This window comes from Salmo salar, chromosome ssa13, assembly GCF_905237065.1.
Source record: "Salmo salar chromosome ssa13, Ssal_v3.1, whole genome shotgun sequence".
Taxonomy (NCBI): domain Eukaryota; kingdom Metazoa; phylum Chordata; class Actinopteri; order Salmoniformes; family Salmonidae; genus Salmo; species Salmo salar.
The window spans coordinates 68,826,675-68,852,203 of NC_059454.1; the positions used below are offsets into that span (position 1 = coordinate 68,826,675).

Consider the following 25,529-nt stretch of genomic DNA (forward strand, 5'->3'; position numbering starts at 1 on the left):
CACACGCTTGAAAGAGGTGGATAGATAAATGCTAATTTGCTGATGTACATCATTAGGTTGTTGCCTGTTCGAGTCACTGTTATGTTTTACTTCACCATGGCCTCAGGAAGAACTGCTCATACAGACTGACTGTGCAAGATCAATTGGAGAATTATATGTATAGATGTATCAACTGAGGATTTCCAGTGCCTTGGACCTCTGTTGGTTTGGAAATTATCAGGTTTCAGGTAAGACCCAAGTGCAGACTGTGTTGAAGTAACAATGTTTATTGAAACAACAGGGGCAGGCAAATGACAGGTCAAGGCAGGCAAGGGTCGATAATCCAGAGTAGCGGCAAAGGTACCGGGCGGCAGACAGGCTCAGGGTCAGGCAGAGTGGTCAGGCAGGCGGGCTCGGAGTCAGGACAGGCAAGGGTCAAAGACCAGGAGGGCGAAAAAAGAGAGACTGGAAAAAGCAGGAGCTGAGACACAAAACGCTGGTTGACTTGAACAAACAAGACGAACTGGCACAGACAGAAAACACAGGTATAAATACCCAGGGGATAAGTTGGGAGGGGGTGGAGACAAGCACAAGGACAGGTGAAACAGATCAGGGCGTGACAGTGTCATGACGTTGCCCTATTGGGTGAGGTTTATGACCCCCCCATAAATACCTTTCTCCCTTTCCACTCCACTCTACAGAATTGACTCTTGGAAAGTCCTTTGTTAATAAATATGCCAATTATATGTGTGTCTATTCCAATGTTGATTGTTTGGGTATTTTGATACATTTTTAATATACACTACTGTTCAAACGTTTGGGGTCACTTAGAAATGTCCTTATTTTTTAAAGAAAAGCACAAACTAGACACTAATGCACTTTTCCTCTTGCTCAGTTGTGCACCGGGGCCTCCCACTCCACTTTCTGTTCCGGTTAGAGCCAATTTGTGCTGTTCTGTGAAGGGAGTAGTACACAAAGTACACAACGTCGTACAAGATCTTCAGTTTCTTGGCAATTTCTCACATGGAATAGCCTTCATTTCTCAGAACAAAAATAGACTGACGAGTTTCAGAAGAAAGTTCTTTGTTTCTGGCCATTTTGAGGCATTAATCTAACCCACAATTGCTGTTGCTCCAGATACTCAACTAGTCTAAAGAAGGCCAGTTTTATTGCTTCTTTAAATCAGGACAACAGTTTTCAGCTGTGCTAACATAATTTCAAAAGGGTTTTCTAATGATCAATTAGCCTTTTAAAATGATAAACTTGGATTAGCTAACACAACGTGCTATTGGAACATAGGATGCTGATAATGGGCCTCTGTATGCCTATATTCCATAAAAAATCTGCCATTTCCAGCTATTTATTCTTTTACCTTTATTTAACTAGGCAAGTCAGTTAAGAACAAATTCTTATTTTCAATGATGGCCTAGGAACAGTGGGTTAAACTGCCTTGTTCAGGGGCAGAATTACAGATTTCACCTTGTCAGGTCAGGGATTTGATCTTGCAACCTTTACGGTTACTAGTTCAATGCTCTAACCACTAGGCTACCTGCCGCCCCAGCTACAATAGTCATTTACAACATTAACATCTACACTGTATTTCTGATCAATTTGATGTTATTTTAATGGACAAAAAAATGGAATTTCTTTCAAAAACAAGGACATTTATAAGTGACCCCAAACTTTTGAACGGTAGTGTACATTTTTTCTGTATTTGGTTACTATACAAGGTGTACACCTTATTGTTCTGAATTCCTGTTGATTTTATGTTCAACTCATGGGGTCTGTGTGATATGAAGTGTTTCCTACTAAACTCAGCAAAAAAAATAAACATCCCTTTTTCAGGACCCTGTCTTTCAAAGATAATTCATAAAAATCAAAATACCTTCACAGATCTTCCTCGTAAAGGGTTTAAACACTGTTTCCCATAGTTGTTCAATGAACCATAAAACAATAAATGAACATGCACCTGTGAAATGGTCGTTAAGACACTAACAGCTTATAGATGGTAGGCAATTAAGGTCACAACTATAAAAACTTAGGACACTAAAGAGGCCTTTCTACTGACTCTGAAAAACACCAAAAGAAAGATGCCCCTGCTCTTCTGCGTGGGCATGCTGCAAGGAGGTATGAGGACTGCAGATGTGGCCAGGGCAATAAATTGCAATGTCCGTACTGTGAGACGCCTAAGACAGTGCTACAGGGAGACAGGACGGAGAGCTGATCGTCCTCGCAGTGGCAGACCACGTGTAACAACACCTGCACAGGATCAGTACATCCGAACATCACACCTGCGGGACAGGTACAGGATGGCAACAACAACTGCCCGAGTTACACCAAGAACACACAATCCCTCCATCAGTGCTCAGATTGTCCACAATAGGCTGAGAGAGGCAGGACTAAGGGCTTGTAGGCCTGTTGTAAGGCAGGTCCTCACCAGTTTGTTGTCATTGCAGGCAATCTCAACGCTGTGCGTTACAGGGAAGACATCCTCCTACCTCATGTGGTACCCTTCCTGCAGGCTCATACTGACATGACCCTCCAGCATGACAATGCCACCAGCCATACTGCTCATTCTGTGCATGATTTCCTGCAAGACAGGAATGTCAGTCTTCTGCCATGGCCAGCGAAGAGCCCGGATCTCAATCCCATTGAGCACGTCTGGGACCTGTTGGATCGGAGGGTGAGGGCTAGGACCATTCCCCCCAGAAATGTCTGGGAACTGGCAAATCTGGTGCAGTCCATGAGAGGAGATGCACTGCAGTACTTAATGCAACTGGTGGACACACCAGATACTGACTGTTACTTTTGATTTTGACTTTGATTAAACTTGGGTGGTAATACTTCAGAGATTTTAACTTTCAAACTGCTTTTAACTTTCAAACTGCTCAGTTAATTTTACACGTGTCATCATTTTTTATCACATGAAAAATCAGGCTAGGTATGCACTGGTCTATGAGTACCACTAATATTGCATTTGAATTTCTATGCAGATATGTGGTTTGTAAAATGGTTACATGGCAATTATGTGTGGGTAAAGGGTAAAGTCACCACAACTACTGATGGCAACTACTCCAACCCAGGCTGTTACCCCATTGTCTAGCATCCACCTAGGTATGACACAGCAAAACATTTACACCATGTTCATCACTGGCTATGACAGTGGAGAGGTGAAGAGTGAATGGTGCTAATCAGCAGACCAGAGATGATTAGCTGGCCAGTGGTATTAGGGCCAGGTTGGGAACTGTGGTTAACATGTGTACTCTTTAGAAGTGTCATAAGATATCTAGTAACCCCAGATGTAGGACTTCTGTTAACATCTCAAGATTTCACCCTTGCAGCACTAAGTCCCTGTTGCTGCCTTTTGGGCAAGAGTGCCCCTTATTGGTCCTCCAACACCACTTCAAGCAACAACTGGTGCCATATGTATCAAGTGTCTCAGAGAAGGAGTGATGATTTAGGATCATTTTTGCCTTTTAGATGGTAGAGCATGGTGTTTGCAATGCCAGGGTTGTGGGTTCGATTCCCACGGGGGACCAGTACAGAATTATTTTATTTTTTTAAATGTATGAAATGTATGCATTCACTACTGTAAGTCGCTCTGGATAAGAGCATCTGCTAAATGACTAAAATGTAAATGTAATTTCATGGACAGAGGGGACCTGATCCTAGATCAGCACTACTATTCTGAGACTCTTGATACATACAGCCCCTGGTCTCCCATCCACAGATTGACCAGGCCCAACACTAGATAGCTTCAGTCGAAATGTGCAGCATATTCAAGGTGAGCAGAAATACTGTTATCATCATCTCCATACTTTGGAGAAATTAGGTTCAGTGACATTCACTTTTGTTTTTAGCCATAGCTTATAAAATATGAGGGTTACTGATGCAGTCTAGTTAACTATGACGTCTCGAAGCACTGCTTATTCTGCAACCACTTGCCCCCACCAGCTTCCTAATGATATTTTCAGACTGATCACTAGAAATAGATGGGTGATTTGGGACGTTTGAAAAGGTCCCCAGAACGTCGATATATGCCTCACGAAAAAGTATTGCCCAGCACTGGGAGCAAACTCGTGATGCTCAGAGCCGGAGCTTGCCGCTTAGACCACATGCTAGAGTTCATAACGCTCTAGCAAGCCGCAATAATACTTGAAGATACTTGATTGTGATAGCACGTCATTTTTAATTACTTTGTTTTAAGCCTTCCCCAAACCATTGCCCGAACCTTAGCCTCTCAGACTAAAAACTTAAACTTAACCCTTTGAGTTGTTTCTGTTTTAACCCATTACAGTCTAAGCCCTGTCTAAGCCGGGGGGATCATTTTGCTAATGACCCCTTAGGTATCAAAAAAAAATATTTGAAAAATAATTGATGAAAAATTGTATTTAGCCTTACTGCTATTAGCCCATAGAAACACATTGAATAAAATATCCACTACATGGAACAACAGATCGTTCCCCCCCCCAAAATCGAAAGAAAGTTTGTTCTTAAGTGTCTGTCCTATATCTGAGAGATATATTAAAGGAAACATTTGTTCTTTTTTTAATACATGTATTTAACCCCTTATTTTTGTCACTAAACAGTCTCCATATGTACTTCCATTAATTTTCTCAACTGGTACCGGGGGACCTTCAGACGAGTCTTGTGAGGCCTGTGGGCGTCCTAGAGCACATGTATGTGTTCATGAGTTTCCCCCTTCCACCGAGGGGTCATAATAGTGTGTAGCCCAAACTGTTCGGATGCTACAGACAGAAGTTGGCAGATCGGCTGTACCGACTTCAGATGAGTTGCAAGATGCTTGAGGGGGTCGTAAAGCAAAATGTCGGCCAAACCGCTACGCTACAGCCGATTTTGTGAGAAGGCCGATTTTCGGGTTGTCTCATGGTCTGACAAACACTGCAGCTCTGTCACCTTTCACCACAGATGCGGAAGTGTGACATCGGCGGATGCGGTGGATTGAGACACTTCCAATGCAAAAGGATATCTCTAGCTTAAACTGACGGGGGCGTGGATATCGACTCTAGGGGGTTAACCCTGTAACCACACAGAATTAACTCTGTAACAACACAGAATGAATACGTCAAAAAATTTCAAAGGGAAATCATAAGATCATGTTGGATATTTTATAGTACCACAATAATGTGCTTGTCGACAGCCCAATAGTACAGCAGAAGCAAACTGAAAAGGGTTTGAAATGTTTTGATGCAAAAATGGAAGAAAACCTAATGCTTTTATTTTTTACCCCTTTGTATCCCCAATTTGGTGATATCCAATTGGGTAACTACCCAATTCTTGTCCCATTGCTGCAACTCCCGTACGGACTCGGGAGAGGTAAGGTCGACAGCCATGCATTCTCAGAAATACAACCCTGCCAAGCCACACTGCTTCTTGACACCCTGCTTGCTTAACCCGGAAGCCATCCGTACCAATGTGTCGGAGGAAACACTGTACAACTGGTGACCGTGCCAGTGTGCATGCGCCCGGCCCACCACAGGAGTCGCTAGAGCACGATGGGACAAGGACATCCTGGCTGACAAAACCTTCCCCTAATCCAGAAAATGCTAGGCCAATTGTCCGTCGCCTTATGGGTCTTCCGGGCGCAACCGGCTGCGACACAGCCCGGGATCTGTAGTGATGCCTGGATCTGGATCTGTAGTGACGCCTCAAGCACTGCAGTGCCTTAGACCGCTGCGCCACTCAGGAGGCCCAACCTAATGTTGTTTGGCAGCAACATGGGATTCATTCTTAGCATTTTGACAGGTTACGCACACTAATTGCATATTCTTGAGAGAAACACATTCTAGCCACTGTCCAAATGTAAATACTGTAGATTCAGATTAAATGTGATGGCTTGTTTGTCATTACTCCAAATAGCAGACACCAAGGGCACAGCCTCTGTAAATGTAAATCTCTCTAAATGTTTATGATTTAAATCAAATCAAATTTTATTCGTCACATGCGCCGGATACAACAGGCTTTACCGTGATATGCTTACTTACAAGCCCTTAACCAACAATGCAGTTCAAGAAATAGTAAATACAAATCTTGTCAATCATAAAGTAGTACAATAAATGTACATAACAATAATGAGGCTATATACAGGGGGTACCGGTACCAAGACAATGTGCGGGGGTACAGGTTAGTCAAGGTAATTTGTAAAGAGACTATGCATAGATAATAAACAGCGAGTAGCAGCAGTGTAAAAACAAGGGGGGGGGGGGGCGCACGCACAACCCTCTGTTGTGCCTTACGGTCAGATGCCGAGCAGTTGCCACACCAGGCAGTGATGCAACCGGTCAAGAAGCTCTCGATGGTGCAGCTGTATGACTTTTTGAGGATCTGGGGACCCATGCCAAATCTTTTCAGTCTCCAAAGGGGGATAAGGTGTTGTCGTGCCCTCTTCACAACTGTCTTGGTGTGTTTGGACCATGATAGTTTGTTGGTGATGTGGACACCAAGGAACTTGAAACTCTCGACCCCTCCACTTCAGTCCCGTCAATGTTAATGGGAGCCTGTTCGGCCCTCCTTTTAATGATTAGCATTCCAGCATGCATAATAAGATGTAAAAAATCCATTATGCCTTTAACAGCAGACTACATACATACAGCTTTGTTTAATGATCAAAATGAAATTCTCTCAAGGATGGCTCTCCAAGGCTCCATTATGTATCAAGAGAAGCCACCCCACGCAACTTTCTCTTTCCAGAATGGCTCTTACTTTGCATGGTGCCAGGCTCTTGGCAAACCCAGCTGGGATGTGACATAAGATCCACTTTTTCTTCAGTCACCCCAGGAATGAATACACAGTTTGATAGCCCTGCTCCTCTCAATTAAGTCTTACATGACATGGGAGATTCAGATAGAATTTGATCACATTGTTTTCCCTCTCTAATTTTTGTGATTTAGCAGACACTCTTAACCAGAGTGACTTACTGTAGTGAGTGTATACATTTTCATACTGGTCCCCCATGGGGGTTGAACCCACTATGCTGGTGTTGCAAGCACCATGCTACCAACTGCGTGTCTCTCTCTCTCTCTCTCTCATTTATATATAAATAAATAAACATCATCTGACGACCCCATCCCACCCCTACATAGATAAGAGTATCCCAGCAGCCCACAGCATCCTTAAAAATACATTAACTGAATCAATAACATGGGAGGAGAATCAATAACATGGAAGCACAAATAAACATGAAGCGGATCTGCGTTTAGCATGCTATAGTTATTGCTTGAGATGAACATATGAGGTAGTTATTTTTACTAATATGGCACGATTCAACAAACCAATAAGGTAAAAATTAAATGACTTACTTTAAGACGGCGCTGTCCCCTTGTCTGACAGTGATGTTGTCCTTTGAAAAAGAATCCCCGCTCCTCGCTGGCACTCCTGCAGGTACAAGGAATAGCAGTCTTAGACCGATGACAACAAGGCATTTCCAAGGCGCCACAAAATAACCATAAATGCCCATTTTCCGTCACTGCTCAACTTGCACGGAAACTTGAATGTCAAATATTCCTTGCTCGGTGCAAAGTAGGTATGGCCACAGCAATTCGACTCCACTCAAGATGCTGTTGTGGTGGTCGACCTCTATTTCTTTGCCTCAAATAGAAGGTGAGAATGTGGCGTGTTATCGTTCAATATAATAAAGTAGGCAATATCTGCGGCTCCAGTACTCTTGGATATCTCCAAGAAATGTCCAGCAGCTACAACAGGCGATGTGTTTTTTCGGAAAGCTGATGTAGGCTAGACTGTCTCCCCTGCTCTGTGTATGTTATTTGTACTCGCCAAGAGATGGACGATCGCGCAAAGATGCATCAGCAAAGTCTCCACTTGGGTAGTTCTCCCGATAGCCTACAGCACAACACTGCAGTGACTCCTGAAACAAGTATGCTCTGAAATCAGTTATGTATTCCTATTTGTCAAGTAGACTACATAAACTAAATCCACCAGACAGCCAGATCCGCGGAATCAAGTGAAATCACTCCTTCATAATGAGTGTGCCTTGCGCAGGCAGTGCTCTCTGGCGCGCAGGTTACACAACTGTGTACCATCTGCGCAGCATCCCTACTCCCGCTATTTTTACTACCCCAGTGGATGATCAAGAAAGTGATTTGTATTGATAAATCTATATACATCTGTGTATATACTTCTATATATCCTAGTCTGCGTTATAATGGCAATAACCACCACAATGAATAGGCCAATCGGGTTGCCTAAATAATTAACATAATGCAGCCAATTATTTGAATACTGTATTGGGAACGCTTAGCTAATCAACTGACATGTACTCACTTTAACATATCAATGATGATCTATGCTCTGCTGAATAGTATAAGTGGAAGGCTATACTATTGTATCTGTGTGTGTGTGTGTGTGTGTGTGTGTGTGTGTGTGTGTGTGTGTGTGTGTGTGTGTGTGTGTGTGGTGTTGGTGTGACTGTCTGCACATGCGTGTGTGAGAGATGGGGGGGGCCATGTATTTGGAGAAATATTTCATAATTTATTTTCAAATACTTATGAAACGAACATAATTGTGTACATTTAATGCTTAAATAGTATCGGAAAGAGATTTTGTTTTGTCTGTGCAGCTCATTGCCGAAATGTATATGTGTAGCCCTAAGACATACTGTCAATGTTGAAATTACACAATATTTGGTCCCAGTGAAGTTCATGTGTAAATACATTTTACCTATACCAGTAGGTACCATACATAGGTTTTTGCAATGTATGGCATGAGTTGGTTGTTGAATAGCTCTGCCCAAACATCGTTCCATAGCATTATCATAAGCACTTATGTGTCCTCAGGGTCTTGGCTGCAAGTAACCCTGTTCCTGGAGAGGTACTGACCTGTAGGTTTTCCCTCCAACCCTAATCTAGCGCACCTGATTCTAATGATTAGCTGGTTAGTTACAACTGAGGTTAGAGCGAAAACCTACAGGGGGGTAGCTCTCCAGGAACAGGATTGGAGAGCCCTGAACTAGGGTATGCAGTGCACATCACTGTGCTAGGAGAAGTTTGCATTGTTATTGTAAGCATGTTATTCCATTCTGTTATTCCATCCCAGATCACATATTAACACACCCAAAGCATTGGCCTTCTAATTTCATCCACGGAAATACGCATATTTGTATGCATGAGGGTTGATTTGGCAGACGGAGCCAGGGATATAGGGGTCACTGTTTGTTTTGACATGCACACAGTCCCTTGGATTTACTGAGGCGGTGTTCAATTTATTATAAGGTTGTTAGTGGGGGAATTATGATGATGATCCGATCCGAAAAAATTGGGCTAAGATAAGAGTTAATTCAAACTCTATCTAGCCTGCGATGCAACCTGAGCATGGTCTGCTTGCACGACGTCCACATCGAACTCAATGGCTTTTTAATTAAAACCCCTCATGCTGACCTCAGCAAATCTAAGATGTGTGTTCTTAATTAATGTGGGTTGCTAGGTAGGGAGGAACGTCTCGGTGAAACACTTGTTCCAAAACACCCCCAGCTGATTAGGGTGACAACATTTTGTGTATGATAGACTTACTATAACATCAGAGCTGTTTATCAGCTTGAACAACCTCATCTTAATTAAAAGGCCTACACTGTGATATTTACAGACATTCTGGATAATGTAAATTAATTATACGGTATATACAAATATAACTAATAAATACCCCATGTCGTGAGCTTTGAGCAACTGTCTAACCCCACCATAACCCACATTATAAGGACGTTCTACATCCCTCAACTTTATAGCAAACCAAGTGGCAGGGTTGTGGTTTTACTGTTTTTCGAATTGCGTAGTGGGCCTTTAAGCTACAATATATAGGGCGATGGAACGTTACATTTTTAACTATATGGCTGAGTCTACCATTTCAATTACCTGGGGGTTAGGAGTAAATTCACAGGTATATTTAGGAAACTTACAGTACTTTTAAAGAGTCTTTAGTCACAGTAAGACTGTGTAATCCAGAGGAAATGATTTAAGGATCTGGTGCCCTTCAATTAATTGAATGTGCAGTCATCTTCTTTCTGAATTATCAATAGCTCTATTCACTCAGTTCCCTGGAGAGATATTCAACATATACATATACAGATATGCTGATACCTTGTATTAGGTAGGCATGGCTCATCTGACCTTTATATTATGACTTCCCTAGGAGGAAATGACATGCATGCTAACTAGAGTATCATTGATACTGAGCCCAGTCAATGAAGGTCTTGACCTTGAGCTCAACTCTGAATATGGCATCAATTAAGAATTTGCTCTAATTTAGACTAAACATGCAAGAAACATGGTTTTTGGAAACTTGTTAATTTTCAAAATGTCTGAAAATAAACATTTGTCTGCATATGTAATTTTTGAAGGCTAAGTAATAAAGCGGTACTTTTTGAAGGCTCTAGCGATTTTTCTAAGCTATGCAGTCTACATTTATTTTGACAGTAGGCAAAGCATGAAAGATATCAGCAAGCACATTGGTGGGTACACGGCCTGGTGAGCACTATAGCAAATGAAAGTACTTATTTATTCCTAAGAAGTCCAGGGACAGAGAGAATGGTGGTGTTCTCTCACCCTGAAAGGGCCTGCACACAGTACTTCTTGTGCAACAGTAAATGTTGTTTTTCCTCATCTGTGGTTATACTTAGTCAAATGAAACTATAATCTGGGGATGGATGGAATCAACCACTCTGATTAAAATTTGGAATGGCAAAGTGAGCAAAAATATGCTTAAATTGTCAAATATTTCAAAAGAGATTAAGAATAATTTCGCATGGATAATTGTCAAAATTCAAGAGAGGACACCATTGCAGTTTTGGGCAGCTCAGGAAATCGGCAGAGACTATTAATAATGAATGACCATTCTAGGCCAATATAATGGCCCTATATCGGACCACACTGACAAGCAGAGCAAACACTCATGATAAAAGCCTTGACCCTCAACCTTTTCGTTTGCTGGTTTTGGGGCATCTTCTGCCTTAAGTTGCTTAGAGGTTCATATTGTTTCTCATAATCAGCAGAAACATACTCCCATGGTAACCGCATGTAGCACGCCATGCTAGGCCTGAGGGCACTGTAGAAATGTTGATGATGAACGAGTAAGACTACACAATGTTATTTACCGTACACTTGCTGTGGCCATACTAAGCTTGCAGATGAACATTAGATTTAGTATAAAGGGACGTTTGCATACCTGGTCTATGTGTTAAGGTAATGTATTTATTGAGAAGGGATTTCTTATTATGACATTGTTAGAAATATGACCCCCCCAAAAAATTATGAAAGTGAAAGTTTGTGTGAGATGAGAAAATTGGCAGGTTGTCCTCCAAGGCTTCCCGTAGGAGACGGTTCTGTTTGAATTTTTTTTTCTACTTCTAGCATGTTAGAACAAGTTTGAAAAGAAGACTCTTTGCAGAAAAAAATCTGGAAAAATGACTGTCTTGACAGAACTGGCCAACATGAATTGCTCTTCTCTGCAGTTGGAGACAAACTTTGTCCAGACCATTTTAAAATACAGTACATACAGTAGTAGGATTATTTTGCCTGAGTATTTCTAAGTGCCCTCAATGGAACACTGTACTAACTCTGTGTGACGCTAACACACTTCACACACTTTTTGCGGTATCAAAGCTGCCATGCCCCATAATTATAGAGCCCCACAATGGACTCGTCATAATACCAATAAAACCGGTCAAACACGGAAATGGTTCCAATCGTTTTTTCATCATTCATTTTTCCCATAGGGGATTTTAGAACCACTTCAAACAAGGTCTGTGTTTTATGTAGGCTTTCCCTGATGTGACGTTTGATAACCGTGTAAATCTCTCTCACACAAGGTGACTTTTGTCAATATAATTGTCTCTATTTACTCTCAGATTTGAAAATGTTATTAAATAGCATCAAAGTAGACATCATGCAAGACTACAAATCCCTGCAAGCTCCTGCGCTTTATCTCTAGCTGACACCTTTGCTGTCAGCTAGCAAGCTAGCTACCTTGACCCAAAACAAAAGATATGTTGAACAATTTCATTTACTGTTCCATAATTTATTTAAATAATTGTTGTTGGCTTATTTATGCACTCAATGCAGTCAAAAATTATGCAGTCAAATATTTTCAATGTTCCATGAATACTAAGAAAATTGTTTGCAAAGAACCAAGTTACCTAGCTACCTACCTAGACAATATTGGGACACACCCTTTTCACGCCATTTCGCCCAGTGGGCGGTGCTATACATCACGGTGGGCATAGATTTCAGAGCGTATATGGACGCACACAGGGACGCACTCTTAAGTCTGAATTGTGGAATCTATTCAACACAACGTTCTAGGTTGGCTAATGTCGGTTGGACACTACACAATTTTCAAAATCCTAACAATGCTGAGCCTCTCAAATTAAATAACCGTCTTTCCTGTAGTTTTCTGTCTTGTAATGGATGCTACCGTTTCATCAGGGTGCCACAAAGATTAACTAAACAAATGGCATTGCTGAATTCACATTGTTTGATATTTCATGCAGCCACAGAATAGAAAAAAGATAAACAATGATTTTGTTTTCAGATTGTTTAAAGTTGAAAGATATCACTCAAGCAAAAAAAAGAGACTGTACAATGAGTCTGAGTTCTGTAAGTATGCCTCCGGGATAATATGGTACATTTGGCCTAATGTATAGGACCTCAAACAAATATATAAGACCAAAGACAAGGTTTTAATGAAGCCAGCAACGCTGATACCACATTATTTTTCTAGAAGAAACATTGGGAATTTGGGAGAGAGAGAGAGAGTACTTCATCAACTTTTAGATTGCTTAAAACACCAGTAAAATTATGCTAACTGAAACCTTTACAATATAACCAGCAGTTCAAAGGGTAGGCTAGGGTCAGTTAATCTGATTTTGTTAAATCTAATCTCAAAGAATTCATTTTAGTGATTGATAGTATATAGGTATTATTGCATGTTGACTAACCAAATGCAGTGAAATTAGTTTAAATATAGTCATGATCAGTTTTATATATATATGTCTTTCAATAGTGTAAATTTAGTAGATTGGCTTGAAAGCATCATTCATTGATGTTGTTGCAAAACTTGATGTTACACATCGTTCACTTTTGGGAAAACTGGTCCATTCACTTGGTAGCTAGCTATCATTAGTTCAAATAAAGCAAAATGATGTACTAAAATGAAAGTATAAACCCACTATAGTGATGTCGGTTAGAAGTTATGAATGAGGTCCCAGGCGAAGGGTTCTCTGTTGAACGTGGACACGCATCGGATAGTCCTTGCACTTTGAAACCCACGCCCACTGTGGCCTATAACACCGCCCACAAGCAAAATCATCTTATTTTACCAGATCCCCTTCTTCAGCCAGTGGAGGTCTATATTTAATCCCTCATAAAGTCTGACAAAAATATATGTACAAGGTGAAATCTATTTCAATTAATGGTGTCAGAATGCACTGCTGTATTAAAGCAAACTTGTTGACATGTTCTTTTGCAGATTTAAAGCCAGATTAACACATTGCAGAATGTATCCATAATCATGAATGAATAAGCATATTTATTTGACAAGGATGAAAAACCTGAACTCCAACAATTACACTGTTGAAATTCAATCTAAATAGTAAACAATGCATACATATGCATTTCATACATAACATATAAATATCTGACTTGAAGTAAACATTTAAATGATTCATTCATCAATGCCACAAACCTGGGACATGGAAGAGCACCATATTAACTATTATTACTATCCGAGGGTGCACAGATTCTTCTGTTTTTCTATTACAGGAATTAGACCAACACAAAATCAGCATATTGTGATTTTTGGTGGGCGAGTTACAAATGGAGAAGCAACTGGATGCATACGGTAGGTTTAATATAAAATACTCGGTCAACTCCAGCAGAATGAGAAACACACTTAACAGACTCAAAACAAGGAAGCCATGCCTAAACACAGCTATATCAACACACTTGAACTCTGCTGTCAATTGTGAGCCGTGCATTTACCACGGCATTCACTCAGAATAAGCAGGACAGCATTACACAGGTAAAGAAAAGCTAACAAAAACAGTCCACAACAACACTTTTAAACGTGTTACTGAGTCTAAATGCTATTAAATCAGGGGAAGTGAAGGAACCAGCATTGGGAAAATAGGTGAAGGTAGGGAGGGTTTATAGATATAAGATGGAGTGTTCCAAAGTGATGGAAGTTGCCTTTATTGTCATGGGACAATAAAGGCACAGTGTGGAATAAGTGGTAGCTAGAGAGATGGTTGGCCATAGAATAAACATAAAATGGGGTGCTGATGTGCTTTTGCACCCCTTTTAGGTCGATGTCACAAATATCCAGTTCATGTCCAGCAATACTCTTGAGTCTCAGTTTGTGTCCCTCGACGTCATTCCGTCTCAGTTGTAGCGTTCAAATCGTGGTCATCGTGTGCCTGTGACTCACAACATTAAAGATGATAAGTGATCACAGAATTTCAACAAATTGAGCCATACATAATACAACTTAAGCATTGAGGACAGTATTTTGCTGACAACATGGTCGTTTACACTATGTCTACTGTGTGTGAATGATGGAATAATCTTACCCCGGCTGTAGGTCCATTTGAGAGTGTGTGGTCAATAAGGCCTGCACATCAACCAGTACTGGACCGTTGAAGACTTGGGATGCCTGCTCTCTCTCTCAAAGTGCTGCTTGAATGTCTTTGGATCTGCGTCTATAAAGGTCAAGTACAAAATGGAGGAAGTAAAAAATCTGTGGCTTAGATGCATTCTATTGCTTTGAATTCCAACAAATTACTACACATATGAAAGACTGTACCACACAGGCCTGTACAATAGCCTACACATGGAGATGAACCCAAAGGCACATAGAGTACCAACCAATAATACTCACCCGACAGACAGGGTAGGTGTGGACCAATGTTGCCTTGGAAGCAGTCTTCTGGTCTGCAGCTGCTCCCTTCTTCTTAAATCAAATCAAATCATATTTTATTGGCCACATACACATATTTAGCAGATTTTATTGCGGGTGTAGCGAAATGCTTGTGTTCCTAGCCCCAACAGTGCAGCAGTATCTAACAGTTCACAACAATAGACACAAATGTAAAATTAAAAGAACGGAATTAAGAAATATATCAATATTAGGACGAGTAATGTCGTTCGTCTTTTCAGATCGCTGCAGCTGGCGACTGGAACGAGCTGCAACAAACACTCAAACTGGACAGTTTTATCTCAATCTCTTCATTCAAAGACTCAATCATGGGCACTCTTACTAACAGCTGTGGCTGCTTTGCGTGATGTATTGTTGTCTCTACCTTCTTGCCCTTTGTGCTGTTGTCTGTGCCCAACAATGTTTGTACCCTGTTTTGTGCTGCTACCATGTTGTGCTGCTGCCATGTTGTGTTGCCACCATGTTGTTGTCATGTTGTGTTGCTATTATGATGTGTTGTCATGAGTTGCTGCCATGCTATGTTGTCGTCTTCGGTCTCTCTTTATGTAGTGTTGTGTTGTCTCTCTTGTTGTGATTTGTGTTTGGTCCTATATTTTTATTTCATTTATTTATATTTTTAATCCCAGCCCCCATCCCCGCAGGAGGCATTTTGCCTTTTGGTAGGCCGTCATTGTAAATAATAATTTGTTCTTAACTGACTTGCCTAGTTAAATAAAGGTAAAAAAAATGGAGGAGTGGCATTGACTAAAATACAGTAGAATGGAACACAGTATATACATATGAGATGAGTAAAGCAGTGTGTAAACTTTATTCAAGTGACTAGTGTTCCATTATTAAAGTGGCCAGTGATTCCATGTCTATGTATACAGGGCAGCAGCCTATAAGGTGCAAGGTTGAGTAACCGGGTGGTAGCCGGCTAGTGATGGCTATTTAACAGTCTGATGACCTTGAGATAGAAGCAGTTTTTCAGTCCCTCGGTCCCAGCTTTGATGCACCTGTACTGACCTCACCTTCTAAATGATTACGGGGTGAAAAGGTTGTGGCTCGGGTAGTTGATGTCCTTGATGATCTTTTTGGCCTTCCTGTGACATTGGGTGCTGTAGGTGTCCTGGAGGGCAGAGATTGTGCCCCCGGTGATGTATTGCACCACCCTCTGGAGAGCCCTGCGATTGCGGGTGGTGCAGTTGCCGTACCAGGTGGTGATACAGCCCGATAGGATACTCTCAATTGTGCATTTGTAAAAGTTTGTAAGGGTCTTAAGGATGAAGCCGAATTTCTTCAACCTCTTTTCTTCAGGTTATTAATCAACCTACCAGGGTGTTTACAAACACTACAGGAACAAGATCATCCACATGTATAGATCACATTTTTACTAATGCTGTAGAACTTTGTCCTAAAGCTGTATCCATACCCATTGGATGCAGTGATCACAATATAGTGGCTATATCCAGGAAAGCCAAAGTTCCAATAGCTGGGCCTAAAATAGTGTATAAGATTTTGCTGTGACTCTTATGTGGATGATGTTAAAAATATTTGTTGGTCTGATGTGATTAATGAGGAGCATCCAGACGCTGCACTTGATGAATTTATGAAATTGCTTCTTCCAATTATTGATAAACATACACCTGTTAACCTGTTAGGGCTAGGGGGCAGTATTTGCACGGCTGAATAAAAAAATGTACCTGATTTAATCTGGTTACTAATCCTACCCAGTAACTAGAATATGCATATACTTATTATATATGGATATAAAACACCCTAAAGTTTCTAAAACTGTTTGAATGGTGTCTGTGAGTATAACAGAACTCATTTGGCAGGCAAAACCCTGAGACATTTTCTGACAGGAAGTGGATACCTGATGTGTTGTATTACCTTTAAACCTATGCCATTGAAAAACACAGGGGCTGAGGAATATTTTGGCACTTCCTATTGCTTCCACTAGATGTCACCAGCCTTTACAAAGTGTTTTGAGTCTTCTGGAGGGAGATCTGACCGAACAAGAGCCATGGAACGATGATGGCCCATTAGACACCTGGCGCGCGAGTTCATGTTGGGTACCCTCGTTCCAATACGTTATAAAAGAGAATGCATTCGTCCACCTTGAATATTATTCATGTTCTGGTTAAAAAAGGCCCTAATGATTTATGCTATACAACGTTTGACATGTTTGAACGAACGTAAATATATTTTTTCCCCTCGTTCATGAAGTGAAGTCCGGCGGGCTTAGATCATGTGCTAACAAGACGAAGATTTTTGGACATAAATGATGAGCTTTTTTGAACAAAACTACATTCGTTATGGACCTGTGATACCTGGAAGTGACATCTGATGAAGAGAATCAAAGGTAATGGATTATTTACATAGTATTTTCGATTTTAGATCTCCCCAACATGGCGGCTAGTCTGTATCGCAACGCGTATTTTTCTGGGCGCAGTGCTCAGATTATTGCAAAGTGTGATTTCCCAGTAAGGTTATTTTTAAATCTGGCAAGTTGATTGCGTTCAAGAGATGTAAATCTATAATTCTTTAAATGACAATATAATATTTTACCAATGTTTTCTAATTTTAATTATTTAATTTGTGGTGCTGACTTGAATGCCGGTTATTGGAGGGAAACGATTTCCTGAACATCAACGCCACAGTAAAACGCTGTTTTTGGATATAAATATGAACTTGATAGAACTAAAAATGCATGCATTGTCTAACACAATGTCCTAGGAGTGTCATCTGTTGGAGATTGTAAAAGGTTAGTGCATAATTTTAGCTGATTTTATGGTTTTGGTGACGCCTGTCTTTGAATTGGCACAACATTACACACAACTCTTGTAAATGTACTGTCCTAACATAATCTAAATTTATGCTTTCGCCGTAAAACCTTTTTGAAATCGTAAAACGTGGTTAGATTAAGGAGATGTTTATCTTTCAAAGGGTGTAAAATAGTTGTATGTTTGAAAAATTAGAATTTTGACATTTATTTGGATTCAAATTTGCCGCTCTTGAAATGCACCTGCTGTTGATGGAGTGCACCACGGGTGGGACGCTTGCGTCCCACCTAGCCCATAGAGGTTAAGAAACTGACTGTTAGAACTGTTAAGGCTCCATGGATTGAAAAACTGTATGGTTGAAAGAGATGGGGCAAAAGGAGTGGCTAATAAGTCTGGGTGCACATCTGACTGGCTTACTTACTGCAAATTGAGAAATTATGTGACGAAACACAACAAAAAGAAGAATAAACTTAAATATGAAGCCAAGATCAATGATATAAAGAATAATGGGAAAAACACTTGAGTACTTTAAATGAATTTATGGGCAGAAAGACAAATTCAACTCCATCTTTCATCGTGTCAGATGGCTTATTCATCACAAAACCATTTGATGTTGCCAATTATTTTAATGATTGTTTCATTTGCAAAGTGGGCAAACTTAGGCAGGAAATGCCAACCACGAACAGTGAGCAATTGTATTCATGCAAACAAATAATGAAAGAAAAGCAGTGCAAGTTTGAATTTTGTATAGTTATTGTGGGAGAGGTGGAAAAATTATTGTTATCGATCAATAATTACAAATCTCCTGGCATTGACAACAAGATGGAAAACTACTGAGGATGGTAGCTGACTCTATAGCCACTACTATCTACCATATTTTGAATCTGTCCTCAGGTCTGGAGGGAAGTCAAAGTAATTCCGCTACCCAAGAGTGGTAAAGCGGCCTTTACTGGATCTAACAGCCAGCTCTTAGCAAACTGTTGGAAAAATTGTCTTTGACCAAATACAATGCTATTTCTCTGTAAACAAATTAACAACATATATTCAGCTGCTTATAGAGAATGGCACTTAACATGTACTGCACTGACACAAATTACTGATGATGGTTGAAATAAACTGATAATAAGAAGATTGTGGGAGCTGTACTGTTAGATTTCAGTGCAGCCTTTGATATTATTGACCATAACCTGTTGTTGAAAAATGCCATATTGTGGATTCAGAGCTATCTATCTAATATAACTGAGAGGGTTTTCTTTAATGGAAGCTTCTCTAATGTCAAACATGTAAAGTGTGGTGTACCGCAAGGCAGCTCTCTAGGCCCTCTACTCTTTTAAATTTTTACCAATGACCTGCACAGGCATTAACCTCTTGGCGTTCCCCTAGGATAGGGGGTGCTAAAGCGATTTTTGAAAAAAATTTGTGCCCATTTTAAACGGCCTCCTACTCAAACTCAGAAGCTAGGATATGCATATAATTAATACTTGTGGATAGAAAACACCCTAAAGTTTCTAAAACTTTTTGAATGGTGTCTGTGAGTATAACAGAACTCATATGGCAGTCAAAACCCCGAGACAGATCGAAACAGGAAGTGGAATTCTGAATTGCGAACTCAACTTCATCACGTTGCCTATTAATCACACCGTGAGCTATGGTTCATTGAGCACTTCCTATTGCTTCCACTAGATGTCCCCAGTCTTTACAAAGTGATTTGAGACTCCTACTGTGAAAACTGAATGAATGAGACGCTGTGGAATGTGGTCACACGGAGAGGGCCATCACCATTATGACGCCGACGCCCCTGGTTACCCTCCCCTTTCGAAACGTTTTGAAACACAATGCAATCGTCCCCCACGAATCTTATTGGCTCTCTTGTTGAAAAACGCCCTGAAGATTTATGTTATACAACGTTTTACATGTTTGAACGAACCTAAATGGGAAAAAAATGCATTTTCTCGAAATGGCTGTCCCGTGGGCGACGGAAGTTTTGGAGCAGCCTTCAGACGCGCTAACAAGAACAAGCTCTTGGAACATAAAGGAGTATTTTTTTCGAACGAAAATACATTTGTTGTGGACCTGGGATTCCTGGAAGTGCTTTCTGATGAAGACAACCAAAGGTAAGGGATTATTGACAATAGTATACAAGACTAGATGTGATATGCGATTGTTCCAAGATGGCGCTGACCTGTAACGTTAGCCAATTTTTCAGAGTATCGCATCCCCTTTCATCGCAAAGTATGATTACCCAGTAAAGTTAATTTTAAATCTGGCATTACAGGTGCTTTCAAGAGATATTCATCTATAAATCTTAGAATGACAATATTACATTTTAAAAATGTTTTCGAATAGTAATTTAGTAAATTGTAGCTCTGTTTTATCAGATGCATTTGAGGGAAAATAGTTAGTCAACGTTACGCACCGATGTAAAATGCTGTTTTTATATATAAATATGAACTTTATCGAACAAAAGAATGCATGTATTGTGTAACATGATGTCCTAGGTGTGTCATCTGATGAAGATTGTCAAAGGTTAGTGCTGCATTTAGCTGTTTTTTGGTTATTTGTGATGCATGTGGTTGGTCGGAAAATGGCGATGTGGCTGCTTTTACGATATACTCCTCTAACATAATCTGTTTTGCTTTTGCTGTAAAGCCTTTTTGAAATCGGACAACGTGGTTCGACTCAGGAGAGGTGTATCTATAAAACGATACAATAAATTATTATATATTTTTTTTTAATTATTACATTTTGTTATGCTAATGGCGATATGATTTTTCGCTGGATGTCGAGGCCGCACAGGGGTTAAACAAAGCATGTGTGTCCATGTATGCTGACAATTCAACTATATACGCATCATCAACCACAGCTAATGAAGTCACTGAAACCCTTAACAAAGAGTTGCAGTCTGTTTTGGAATGGGTGGCCAGTAATAAACTGGTCCTGAACATCTCTAAAACTAAGAGCATTGTATTTGGTACAAATCATTCCTTAACTTCTATACCTCAGCTAAATCTAGTAATGAATGGTGTGGCTGTTGAACAAGTTGATGAGACTAAATTACTTGGCATTAACTTTTAAACTGTCATGGTCAAAACATATACAGTTGAAGTCGGAAGTTTACATACACCTTAGCCAAATACATTTAAACTCAGTTTTTCACAATTCCTGACATTTAATCTTGTAAATATTCCCTGTCTGAGGTCAGTTAGGATCACCTTTTTATTTTAAGAATGTGAAATGTCAGAATAATAGTAGAGAGAATGATTTATTTCAGCTTTTATTTCTTTCATCACAGTCCCAGTTGGTCAGAAGTTTACATACACTCAATTAGTATTAGGTAGCATTGCCTTTAAATTGTTTAACTTGGGTCAAACGTTTCGGGTAGCCTTCCACAAGCTTCCCACAATAATTTGGGTGAATTTTGGCCCATTCCTCCTGACAGAACTGGTGTAACTGAGTCAGGTTTGTAGGCACCCCCACAACATTATCAGTGAAATAATCTGTCTGTAAACAATTGTTTGAAAAATTACTTGTGTCATGCACAAAGTAGATGTCCTAACCAACTTGCCAAAACTATAGTTTGTAAACAAGAAATTTGTGGAGTGGTGGAAAATTGAGTTTCAATGACTCCAACCTAAGTGTATGTAAACTTCCGGCTTCAACTGTAGATTCAATGGTTGTAAAGATGGGTAGAGGTCTATCCGTAATAAAGATATATTTTTACACCACACTCCAAAAAGCAAGTTCTGCAGACCCTAGTTTTGGCTAATCTTGATTATTGTCCAGTCGTGTGGTCCAGTGCTGCAAGGAAAGACCTAGTTAAGCTGCAGCAGGCCCAGAACAGAGCGGCACGTTTTGCACTTAATTGTAATCAGGGGGCTGATATCAATACTATGCATGCCAGTCTCTCTTGGCTAAGAGTTGAGATGAGACTGACTGCATCACTTCTTCTTTTTAAAAGAATCATGAATGCGTTGAAAATCCCAAATTGTTTGCATAGTCAACTTACACACAGCTCTGATACACACATTTCTCCCACTAGGGGTCTTTTCACAGTCCCCAAATCGAAATCAAGAAAGCATACAGTAATATATACAGCCCTTATTGCATCTCATATTGCTCAAATAAACAGCAAACCTGGTTTAAAAAAACAGATAAAGCAACACATCGTGGCACAATGCCTCTCCCCTATTTGACCTAGATAGTTTGTGTGTATGCATTGATATGTAGGTTATGTGTGCCTTTAAAAAAAATGTATGTACTTCTGTCCTTGAGCTGTTCTTGTCTATTGATGTTCTGTATTATGTCATTCTGTATTATGTTTCATGTTTTGTGTGGACCCCAGGAAGAGTAGCTACTGCTTTTGCAACAGCTAATGGGGATCCAAATAAAATACCAAATACCCCAAAAGGTTGAACTATAGTCAATGAACAGCATTCTTATGTAGGTATTCCTCGTCACTAGATTGAAAGATGGTGCTGTCATATATGGAAGCTTTACTTCTAGCTCCTAAGCAACTTCGCACAAGCATTTTGCTATACCCGCAAAAACATCTGCTAAATAAACTCAGCAATAAAAGAAATGTCCCTTTTTCAGGACCCTGTCTTTCAAAGATAATTCGTAAAAATCAAAATAACTACACAGATCTTCATTGTAAAGGGTTTAAACATTGTTTCCCATGCTTGTTCAATTAACCATAAACAATTCATGAACATGCACCTGTGGAACGGTCGTTAAGACACTAACAGCTTACAGACGGTAGGCAATTAAGGTCACAGTTATGAAAACCTAGTACACTAAAGAGGCCTTTCTACTGACGCTAAAAAACACCAAAAGAAAGATGCCCAGGGTCCCTGCTCATCTGCGTGAAAGTGCCTTAGGCGTGCTGCAGGGAGGCATGAGGACTGCAGATGTGACCAGGGCAATAAATTGAAATGTCCGTACTGTGAGACACCTAAAACAGCGCTACAGGGAGACAGGATGGACAGCTGATCGTCCTTGCAGTGGCAGACCACGTGTAACAACACCTGCACAGGATCGGTACATCCGAACATCACACCTGCGGGACAGGTACAGGATGGCAACAACAACTGCCCGAGTTACACCAAGAACGCACAATCCCTCCATCAGAGCTCACACTGTACGCAATAGGCTGAGAGAGGCTGGACTGAGGGCTTGTAGGCCTGTTGTAAGGCAGGTCCTCACCAGACATCATTTGGGCAAAAACCCACCGTCGCTGGACCAGACAGGACTGTAAAAAGTGCTCTTCTCTGACGAGTCGCGGTTTTGTCTCACCAGGGGTGATGGTCAGATTCACGTTTATCGTCGAAGGAATGAGCGTTACACCGAAGCCTGTACTTTGGACTGGGATTGATTTGGAGGTGGCGGGTCTGTCATGGTCTGGGGTGGTGTGTCACAGCATCATCGGACTGAGCTTGTTGTCATTGCAGGCAATCTCAACACTGTGTGTTACAGGGAAGACATCCTCCTACCTCATGCGGTACCCTTCCTGCAGGCTCATACTGACATGACCCTCCAGCATGACAATGCCACCAGCCATACTGCTCGTTCTGTGAGTGATTTCCTGCAAGACAGGAATGTCAGTGTTCTGCCATGGCCAGCGAAGAGCCCAGATCTCAATCCCATTGAGCACGTCTGGGACCTGTTGGATCGGAGGGCCATTACCCCAGAAATGTCCGGGAACATGCAGATGTCTTGGTGGAAGAGTGGGGTAAGATCTCACAGCAAGAACTAGCAAATCTGGTGCAGTCCATGAGGAGGAGATGCACTGCAGTACTTAATGCAACTGGTGGCCACACCAGATACTGACTGTTACTTTTGATTTTGACCCCCCCCTTTGTTCAGGGACACATTATTCAATTTCTGTTAGTCACGTGTCTGTGGAACTTCTTCAGTTTATGTCTTAGTTGTTGAATCTTGTTATGTTCATACAAACACTTACACATGTTAAGTTTGCTGAAAATAAACGCAGTTGACAGTGAAAAGACGTTTATTTTTTTGCTGAGTTTATGTGTATGTCAGCAATAAAATTTGATTTGATTTGTCCAAATGGGATCGGGCAGTATGCAGTACGATTTTGATTGCATCGTCGGTGGATCTATTAGGGCAGCAAGCAAATTGAAGTGGGTCTACGGTGTCAGGTAAGGTAAGGTAGCAGTGATTATCAAGATGGCGCCGGAGGGGAGGGCTGCCGTCTTATTGGCTCTTAACCAACCATGCTGTTTTTTTTTTATTTTTATGTTGTTCGTAAGTTGTTTTGTACATAATGTTGCTGCTACCATCTCTTATGTCCGAAAAGAGCTTCTGGACATCAAAACTGGGATTACTCACCTCAAATTGGACGAGGTGTTCTTATTCAAGAGTCGGATGCGAGGGATATACTAAACACCCGATCAGGCCCAGATCCACGTGATCCGCTGGAAAAGGAAATGTAGGTTTCGCAGAAAGAGGATCAGGAGACGAGTGGCTAATCTGCCCTTGCCTTCCGTTCTGCTAGCTAACGTTCAATTGCTGGAACATAAATGGGACCAACTGAAAGCACGAATATCCTACCAACGGGACATTAAAAACTGTAATATCTTATGTTTCACCAAGTCATGGCTGAACAACGACATTAAGAACAAACAGCTGGTGGGTTATACACTATCAGCAGGATAGAACAGCAGCCTCTGGTAAGACACGGGGCGGGGGCCTATGCATATTTGTAAACAATAGCTGGTGCACGATATCTAAGGAAATCTCACGCATTTGCTCGCATGACGTAGAGTATCTCATGATAAGATGTAGACCACACTATCCACCTAGAGAGTATATCTGTATTTTTCGTAGCTGTCTACATACCACCACAGACCGTGGCTGGCACTAAAACCACAGTCAATGAGCTGTATTCCGCCATAAGCAAACAGGAAAACAAACGCTCATCCAGATGCGGTGCTCCTAGTGGCTGGGGACTTTAATGCAGGGCAACTTAAATCTGTTTAACCTAATTTCCATCAGCATGTTAAATGTGCAACCAGAGGGAAAATAATTCTAGACCACCTTTACTCCACACACAGACACGCGTACAAAGCTCTCCCACGCCCTCAAATCTGACCACAATTCTATCCTCCTGATTTCTGCTTACGAGCAAAAATTAAAGCAGGAAGCACCAGTGACTCGGTCTATAAATAAGTGGTCAGATGAAGCAGATGCTAAACTACAGGACTGTTTTAATAGCACAGACTGGAATATGTTCTGGGATTCATCCGATGGCACCGCATCAGTCACTGGCTTTATCAATAAGTGCATCAAGGACGTCGTCCCCACAGTGACTGTACCTACATAACCCAACCAGAAGCCATTGGTTACAGGCAAAATTTGCACTAAGCTAAAGGGTGAGCCTTTCAAGGAGCGGGACTCTAACCCGGAAGCTTATAAGAAATCTCGCTATGCCCTCCGACGAACCATCAAACAGCAAAGCATCAATACAGGACTAAGATCGAATCATACTACACCGGCTCCGACGCTCGTCGGATGTGGCAGGGCTTGCAAACTATTACAGACTACAAAAGGAAGCACAGCCGAGAGCTTTCCAGTGACACGAGCCTACCAGACGAGCTAAATAACTTCTATGCTCGCTTCGAGACAAGTAACACTGAAACATGCATGAGAGCATCAGCTGTTCCGGACTAATGTGTGAACACACTCTCCGCAGTCGATGTGAGTAAGACCGTTAAACAGGTCAACATTTACGAGACCGCTGGGCCAGGCGGATTACCAGGACGTGTGTACTCTGAGCATGCGCTGACCAACCGGCAAGTGTCTTCACTG

The 25,529-nt window shown here is 41.1% G+C and overlaps 1 protein-coding gene across 2 annotated transcripts in view; it reads right to left on the reverse strand.

Annotated features, from left to right (window-relative positions):
• Positions 1-25,529, reverse strand: part of LOC106567659 (opioid-binding protein/cell adhesion molecule) — a 474,446-nt gene that overhangs the window by 291,948 nt on the left and 156,969 nt on the right. Inside the window, exon 2 of one of the 2 annotated variants that reach the window (XM_045693500.1) lies at positions 7,299-7,374. In XM_045693500.1, the coding sequence (XP_045549456.1) occupies positions 7,299-7,374 (76 nt within the window). Of the gene's footprint in view, positions 1-7,298; positions 8,017-25,529 lie in introns of those variants that run through there. The other variant, XM_045693499.1, reaches the window with a different exon arrangement.